A 9,675-nucleotide genomic window follows, 5' to 3' on the forward strand; every position below is an offset into this window, starting at 1 on the left:
GGTTAACCCGCAAAAAACATAGATCAAGTCACAGGTTAATCCATTTTTGCTTCTGGTCCAAAAAATCGGGTTTAGGTCAGGTGTTTTTCAGGTTGAGTCAGAAAATTTTTACCCGTTTTGTCATATCTAACTACAAGAATTGGGATGTTGAGAAATAGTAGGAGCCAACAACTAAGTGATGTGAGAAATAATAGGTGTCATTAGTAATTTAGTTTATTTACTATTCTTTTATGAACTTTAGAATTTGGTATTTGCTATTGTGGTTATTATCTTTTATTTATTGTAATGTTAGAGTTTGTTTTCAGTTGTTAGAGTCCTAATAGGCTAGGTAGTTGAGTCATTGTAGCTCACGTTGTGGGCGGTTTCTTTTTTTTTTAGATTTTAAACGTAGTGGAGTCCTTATTTTACAATTGTTAAGTTGTAGCAACTGGTATAAAACCAGCCAAGTATGATTAGATAAAGATATCAGATAAGTTTAATCAAATTGGATCCTAATTAGTTTCCAAATGTCATGATTTCCTCAATCAATCATATAGAGGTCAGGATTTCCTCAATCAAATCTGAACTTTACCCCTTTCTTATCTTTTGTTCTTATTACGTATCAAGTGTTTTATTATAAACAACCAAAATTCTATTTCCCTTACCTCTAAATATTTATATTTTCTCTCTCCAAAAATTGTGTACGCATCATATATATATAGTTGGGAATGATGTGAATGTAGCTTGGATTCATTGAAAGCACGTCAAAATATATCTCTAACGTATTCTGAATACAAGTTAAAGATATATTTGTTGGTTATATATATAAACTACAATGCTATTAATTCATTTTGGTTGACTTATGAATTTAAAAGTTCTTGATATGTGTACGGTGAGTAAACTTTCTATCTCAGAGATTGTTTGAATGCAGTATATATGCTTTGATTATCCATTTCTATATGTACTCGATTTAAATATTCTTTTGTCTCTAAGGAAAAGCCATAAGAAAAAAGGAAATATAGTTACACAACATTGTCATCTTGCTTGATGCTGAAATCTATACACAGTACATAGCACATTGACAGATACAAGCACATGTTTTATGCGCAAGTGTGCTTATTTCTTAATAAAACCATAAAGAAAAAAACAAAACAAAAACAATTGAAAACCAACACATTTAGACAGTGGCTTATTCTTTAATGGCTAGCTTTACAAGGAGAAATGATCATGATTATCTCACACTCTCAATTTCCACACTCCATATACAGCACTCACAAAATATGGACATTAGGTAGAAAAAATGAATACCTGATGTTCACACTTTGTGAGTGGTGTGTACCAAGTTTGAAAATTGGGAATGTGAAATAATAATTTTCATAAGTAGATGGTTCATCCAAGAAGTCCAGAATCAAAAGATACCCCAGTGGAGGGCAACCAAAGATGTCCAGCAATAAAACCAGCAACAGTGAAAGTTTGAGCTTCAGTGGAAGTGAGTGAAGCATGGTAACCAGACCACTTGACCCTACTAGAAGTGGAAGAACCAGGCCCCGAGTTCTTGTATTCACCATAATAAAGTGATTTTAGTGCAAAGCTTCCAGACCAAGGAGACCATCCTGATGGGTGTATTAAGTCATCCAGAAAAGACTGCATGATTACTGTCCTAGAATATTGCTTCCATGGTCTTCCAAGATATGTAGCAAACTTAGATTTCTCACCAGCAAAGTCTGATGCAGCTTGTATCTTACAATTGTGGATAGAAATGCCAGTGTTTTGGTCTGGGCTGGACCGACCTTGTGCTGTAATGAAATTGTTCTGTCCTGACAAAGGTTTCCTCACATACATGTTACAGTTTTGGAAAACAACTGCAGAGTTTCCAAATATGAAATCTACTGTGCCATAGATATCGTTTTCTCTGTAGAATTGGCGTTTAGAGTGAGCGTAGAGACTGTCTTGGTAGCCCAAAATGGAACATCTGAAGATTACTGACTTATCTGATCCAACACGAAGTGCAACAGCTTGTTGCTTGGCTGGACCCGCACTGTTCACAAATGTAATGTCTCGAGCTATAAATCCATCTCCCATGGCAGCTGAAAGAGACATGCATAGCATATTAATTGGCATGTATGTGGTCACTAGATCTGAGTAAAAATTTCCTTACCCTTAGGCATGTGCGCATTAAACAATATTGTCTTCTCATATGTCTATTACTTTTGCTTATGTCAATTTTATGATCCAGGGAACTTTATGAGCTGGATCATGGTTTCTAGAACCCAACGTGTGGCTACAAGAGCTCCATAGCAATCCACCTTTAAGCCACTACTTAATTTAAAGAAATGTAGGAAATTTATTTTTTATATATTGGAATTTAGTCCGGCAACTAAGTGGCCTGAGTAGAATTTTCAATGCAGTTGAACCAATTTTTTTTAGATACAGTCCATCCACATTCAGTAGAAGAAAAATTTACAATTAATTTTCTATTTTATTTCTTTCCAATGTGTGTGGGATTGATTTTATCCTCTTTGACGATTATCTTAAAGGCAACCGTTAATGTACTCTTCGGGAAAATACTAAAGTTACAACCAATTGCAAAATCAAAATTTTTTTCTAAGGAGGGTCAAGCAAAATATAGTAAAAAAAAAAATTCTTGAGTATAAAATGCTTTAGTAGATTTTAGTTAACTCAATTAATAAAATTTCTTGTCATCTAACAAGAAATTTAAAATCAAACATTTGCCTACATTAAAAATCAATTGATGTCTTACCATACTAATAGAGATAACATATAGAAAAAACCCATAGATTTATAAGAAATAAAAAAAAAATTCATAAACTAATTTTAACTCAATTAAATTTGTACCCTGCTTTTTTTATATATAGTACTAAAAATATTTATAATAAAACCAAAAAATTAAAATGAATTTGAATTTATTTCGATACATAAGAATACATATTGCTATTATCAAAATAATATATATATATATATATCTCAGATAAATAATACTAAATATAAATATAAATTAAAATAATAAAACATTTTTTTAGTAAGTAGTAAAACATTAATAGTGGAAGTTGTAAACCACAAGTCCAAAACACATAACAAACGATGTCAAAATTCTCTATTGGCAAAACAAATGGCACTAATCTTAACACTAAATATAATATTATAACATAAATAGCAAGTTGTAGACCACACAACAATATATATACAAAATCTCATGGACTCAAAAGTCAAAAACAAATAAATTAACTGATATACACTAACATACTATCTCAAACATAAACACAGAGAGATACAAGAGTACTCGGATGACTGATCTGGAGAGAACGGCAGCGCCGATCCGTGAGTGGAGGTTGGAAAGCGAAATGGACTCCGGCTATGGGCTAATGAATGGGCATTATAGGCTGGATTTTTATTTTGGGTTCAATTGTCCACGTAACAAGACAGAACTAAGATTCGAAATCAAGGGAGCAAATATAATATTCTTGAGAGGGGTAAATATAATTTTTCATGAACTTATTTTCTAAAATCTTAAATATATACCTATTATTTAATATTTTAAAAAAATTTGGGGAGGCCACAGCCCCCTTAGCCTGTACATGGTTCCATCCCACGTTTCATTTCTTTTTATTTTTTTGGTTTTAGACAATTCTAAAATTTGAGAAGGCCCAAATGGATCTCAAGAGAGGGCATTTGTAAGTTGTAACTGAGTAGCTAAAGCAGTTTTTTTTTTTTTTTTTCTTGTCAAAATCCTAGGAGGGGCCTTGTTGGGACTAACGTGATTAAAGTCATTGCAACAACTAATAAGCCAAATGTTTGAATCAACTTTTTGTAATTAGTGAGATATAATTTAGGGAGTAAGAGTTATATAATAAAACTAAAATCTATAACATCACTGACATATATTTTGACGGAAATAGTTTATGGGAAAAGGAAAAGCCATAAGCAGGAGGATAACATTAATTACTAAGTCCACAAGATAATCTTAAGTTCCTAAACTCAGACGTACATCATGGCCTCTTCACCCAACTTAATTTCAATGCTTGAAGTTTCAAGCTAGGATGTGATCAGTAGTTAATTAGTGGTGTGATCTTAGAGTACAGACGAATTACATTACTTGAATGATGTGATTCTTAATAAGTTGTTGCATTAAGCAAGCCTTGAGCTATCTTCAAAGCTATCTGCTCCTATGAACGTGGATAAAAAAATTAAAAGTTAACAGCGATTAAAAAGAAAGTGAAAATGATAGAGAATAGAAGCCTCCCTTAAAATTTCACAGAATAAAGCTCCTTTAAATTATGGACAAATTCCCAAGGTTTGTATAAATGTAACTTATAAGTTTATATCCTTTGATACCATTATTTTTATAACTAAATATTTCCTTTTTAAAAAGGATTTTGACTAGCTTTTATAAAATCATGAAGGGAGTGTCATTTTTCATTCATAATTTAGATAAAAAAATCATCGTTTAAAAATGAATATTCAACTAGTTAAGTCACAAAAATATACTGTTACATTTATACGAAACGTAAATATGAAATATTATTTTAAGATAAAGTATTTGTCTAGGTGATAAGTGAGTATTAATTAACGAGACACAAAATTGATAGGTGACCAATTTTAAACACATTTCGTGTCAATGCCGCATCATTATTATACAATTAACACAAGCCAAACCGTTGACAGTGAGAGTGATGTAATTAACCTATAAGAGAGAGTGAAATCTTACCAACAGTGGCAGATTTGAAAGTTGTCGAGCCTCCTCCATTGCTCCTATCACCAACAATGACTGTTTTGCCCTTTCCATCCCCAACTAACATGACGTTCTTTTGCTTGGTTGGAATGTTAATGTATTCATGATAAGTACCAGCCTGTACGTGAATGACAGTCCTACCCCCATCTTCCATGGAAGCCTCAAGTGCCTCACCAATAGTTTTGTGTGTCCCACTTCCATCCTTAGCCACCACAGCACTAACTTCTATCTCTCCCATAGAAGCATGTAAAAGCTTTCTTTCTGATACTGACACCCAAGATGGAAAATCATCATACAACAATCTTCGATTCCCACCACGTATACTTGAAGTTTTACTAGACATGTAGAGTGCTAGTGTGTTGCCAATGAGTTGGCTCAAATTTTGGATTGTAGAATCTATTAAACCTTTCTCTACCTCAATTTTATCATTTTCAAGGCTCTCGAGACAAGTTTCTTGATTGGTACAAGCAGCACTAAGCCATGTTTGGATGTCATCAGTGGTGATTTGTATTTGCTGGTTGTTGTTGTTGACAACATTGGTCAGTTGGTCTAAAGTGTCATCGAGCAACTCGAGGCAGTCATTCATTCCACTAGTTATGTCGTTGCTACGAGATTTTTCATAATTAAGGGTAAGGTTATAGGCAAGGGCTCGAGCTAAGTAAGCTCGGTCCATGCTAAACTTGACCGAATGGTCAAAGAGCCCTTCTGGGGTTTCAGGAAGAGCACTTTGTAGTGTTGATGATAGCATGGATTCACAAGCCGCTTTGTGGGGTGTGCGCTTGCAAGCTGAAAAAATGTCTGCGTTTGAGAATTTGGAGGAATGGGATGGTGAAGGTGTTGGAAGAGAACTTGCTAAACCCAAAAAGAATAGAATTTTCATGCTTAAGAGCAAAGATAGTAAGGCTGTGAATATATTATTTCCTATGGGTTGTGCATGGGAGGAGAATATTGGCATTGTGTACGTGATTATGGTCGTGTATGTGTTTGAGAGAGAGAGAGAGAGAGGGAGAGAGAGAGGCAAGGAGTGGTGAGCATGAAGCATAAACTTGCTTCTATATATAATAGTGTTTTTTTTTATCATATGGCATTTTCATATATATGACGCAAATATTGTTATATCTTCTTTTGTTTGGATTTTTTTTTTTGTTTTCATTTTCTTCTTTTGGATAGAAACTTAAAAGCTTACCATCATAAACTTTTAGTGCGATGGTCATTCTACAAGTATAAATACTTTTGGAATGTGGAGAGTAAGAACAGGAGTTCAAGTCTCCGGAAAATTTCACACACATATATACTTAAATTATGCTAAAATAAAAATTCTATCTTATAAAAAAAAAAACTAAAGCTTCAAAATTACAGACAATAATGATTATAGCTTATAAAACCGTGAAATCAAAGCAACCTTACTGTAGAGTTCCAACCTCATATGGCAGAGGATATTTGAGCAGATCATTCTTTCATAATTGGTAGCTTCCATACGTTTAATACATGCAAGAACACCACTTAACCTAGAAGTTGAAGTCAATAAATTTGCATTCAATTATGTAATATAACCAATTAATTACTCTCGTTATTATTATTCAACATGGAATTTCATGACATAATTAATTACACCACTTACGTATGAATATTTCAACATCCTTTGCTTTCATTTAATTAGGAGTAGTATTGAATTAAGATACGAACTCTTCCATAGACTCAAGCTAGCTTAATCACGGGTCACAAAATTATATGCTGAGATTAGTTTTTAAAGTATAATGCTATGTAGTGTCAATTAAGCTGTGAGATATGACATGCACTCACTATGAGTTCTAAGTGCGTGTATAATTGGCATAACAACTCAATTAATCTGAATTGATCTCTACTATCAATTAACCAAAAGCCTGGTTACTTGTCAGTTTTCAGTTGCTAATTTTTTTCTCTAAAAACTCAATTTTTTTTTTCTCCTCTTGCCTTTCATATTGTTTAAAGAAATGAGATAAAGACAGTAGTATGTTCTGATCCTATCCCACCAATCCACTCTCACTTCCCCGTCATTCTCAATCCTCAGCACGCTATCTCTTCTTTATTATCACTACTCCATTATTTTATTCCTTTCGATCCCCTTCTTCTTTCTATGAGTTTCCACTCTTGTCTCTCTCTTTCTACTATAGTATTGCTTACCATGCAAGTAAAGAAAAGAAAAAATTAAACTACCCTTAAATTAATCTCTTCAAGTTATAATAAAATAATTGATATTTGATTGAAATTATCATGTATGTTTATCAGGTGTTACTGTTGCTTACTCACAGCAGAAGTGATATTATAATTAATTAATTAATCAGGTCCGGATAGGGTCTTCCACTTATTGGTCATCCTCAGTTTTTTTTTTTTTTTACAATTGATAAAGATTGATTAGAGAAGCTAACCGAAATTTTGGGCCAAGTGGAAATTATCCACGGGACCTAACTCTGTGGAGTTTCAAGGGTGAGGCTTCAAATAGTCCACACGCAGTGTCATATATGATTTTATATGATTCTTTATAATATCGTTATCTAACTTTGATTGCTTTGTTTTCAACAACAACAAAAAAAAAAACTTTGATTGCTTTTATATATTAATAAGAATGGAGACAGACTGACCGGGGACCATAAAAGGAAAATACGACTGATCGTTAAACGCCTCTAAGCTCAACTTGGTGGTCGATAGATCAGCATCATCTTTCTAACATAAAATTAAATTACATGATATTCACTTGTTGAATGGTTACATGGATGACTTGGTGTAACAACTACGTACAAGAGATATGTTTTCTTTGATTTTTTTTTTATTTTTAATTTGATCATTAGGGAATGAGGTATTTGATGATTAGGGAATGAGGAATTTAAACTCTAGATATCTCTTCTTCTTTTTTTATGGACTACAAATATCTTTGTTGAAAATATTAAAAAGTGTTGGTGAAGATACAAGGCTCTTAGTTTTGATTTATTTTTTTTTTTAAGATTTTGATTGAGTTTATTTGAATCATTGACATGTGGTCGGATTGATAAAAATGCCATTTAATCAATTCCACAAAAAAAAAAAAAAAAATTTAATTTCTTTCAGTCAAATTCAAGGAGCCCGCCATATTAATGAGTTGTTGGAGTCTTCATATCCCAACCAAAAAAAAAAAAAGACAACATTAATTACTCTCCATATAAAAGTCATTAGCAATAAAGAATAGGATACCTTTTTTTTTTTTTTTTTTGAGAAAGAAGAATAGGATACCTAGATTAGTCATTCTTGACACAGAATAAATTAAGTTTGAAATGAATAGGTTCTCAATTTTTTGGCACTTGTTATATTGGAACACATTCTTAGGGGCTTTCCAAGTTTACGGCTAGAAATATATGCTTACCTTACCATTCAGCTATGGAGTATTTTTATTAATGTTCAATTGTATATATATTAACGGCACTTGTTCTATTGGAACTCATCCTTGGGGGCTTTCCAAGATTGTGGCTAGAAATGCTTACCTTACCACTCGGCTATGGAGCATTTTTAATATTAATGTTCAATTGTATATGTTTAATTGAATCTTTTATTTATACATACATACATATATATATATATATATATGTACTTATTTTTTGCCTTCCTACTGGATCATGTCTGATTGCTTCTAATAAGAACATATAGATGAGGCAAGGACCACAAAGAAATAAACAATTCAAGAAATTCCTAAAAGAACAAACTTAAACTAAAACTTGCCAAATGCCCACCACCGCTCCTTCTTGGTGCGGTGGTCACTCTACAAATATAAATACTTGTGAAGTGTGAGAGGGTAAGAGTCGGGGTTCAAGACTCCAAGAGAGAGTTTCACACACATATACATTTAAATTAAGATAGAGTAGAAATTATATCTTGTATATATAAAATAAAAAATAAAATAAAAATCTTGCCAAATGCCCTAGGCCTAAGGACAATCATTCTTCCAAGTTCTAACTATGAAAAAAGAATGACAAAATATATGCAACATTTTTATTTCAAAAAAAATGGTCAAGTTTAATTCCACAAAAAACCTTGTCAAATATGTGTGACGAATTCACGCAAATCCTAATTGTTCTTGTTCTAAAGAAATAGAAATTAAACAAAACTTAATTAACCAATTTTTTAATCCGTTATATTAATTGTCCAGAGAAGGGCCACATCATCCAAAGCCAAAGGCAATATGCCACGCCATGTACTTTTCCCTCAATCTCAAATATCTTTTCAAAGCTCCGTGTTCCAATTGCGACAGCCACGTCCCCATGGGTCTCACTTTGAAAATAAACAAACATACATGTGGGGTGTAGCTGGATAACACTGTTTGAATTTGATTCTTCTCTGGGAGAATTTATATATTCGAATCTCCCTTTACTTAATATAAAAATTAAAATAAAAGAGTGTTTGTTTTGACATGAGTTAGATCAAAATGATGCCGTAATTTAGAAAACTATTTTTCATTCATATTTGGTAAAGAATTTGAATTACATCGTAATATATATCCTAAAAAAGGATAGGATGTAACCAGTATGGAGGATCTTCAATCCAAAAGGGAAAATCTTAAATTTTCACTCCAAAAGCCGCTAGTTAGTGATCTATGTTGTATAAACTGGAACTCCAATCCCCTCTTTTTTATTGATCTATGTTAGAGATATTATACATGGCTCAACAAGCATAGACCTATTGTGAATTCATATACTCATAGAAGAAGCTATCTAACTATTACTTTAGGTCTAACCTAGGGTACTCTATCTAGTATATAAACTCTATATTGAATTTATTAAAATACAACACTTCAATAAAAAAGATGTAGCCGTCAAAAGCTTTTCATTAGTTATGTATATCGTCAGTTTGAGCATTAAATCCTTGTTTCTTCTACCTTTTTCTTTCCTCTCTCAATCAGTCACACAACTTTCACATTTCACATGATTGTGTAAGGGAGA

General features: G+C 32.6%; 1 protein-coding gene across 1 annotated transcript; it reads right to left on the minus strand.

Moving 5' to 3' along the window:
- Positions 1 to 1,001: 1,001 nt before the first annotated feature.
- Positions 1,002 to 5,752, minus strand: LOC142630963 (pectinesterase-like). The gene is made up of 2 exons (XM_075805020.1): positions 4,706 to 5,752; positions 1,002 to 2,066 (listed from the first exon to the last, which is right to left on the minus strand). Exons 1-2 carry the CDS (start codon positions 5,682 to 5,684, stop codon positions 1,369 to 1,371), a joined length of 1,677 nt encoding a protein of 558 aa, XP_075661135.1. The 5' UTR covers positions 5,685 to 5,752; the 3' UTR covers positions 1,002 to 1,368.
- Between the last annotated feature and the right edge of the window lie 3,923 nt (positions 5,753 to 9,675).

This window comes from Castanea sativa, chromosome 4 (assembly GCF_040712315.1).
Source record: "Castanea sativa cultivar Marrone di Chiusa Pesio chromosome 4, ASM4071231v1".
Lineage (NCBI taxonomy): Eukaryota > Viridiplantae > Streptophyta > Magnoliopsida > Fagales > Fagaceae > Castanea > Castanea sativa.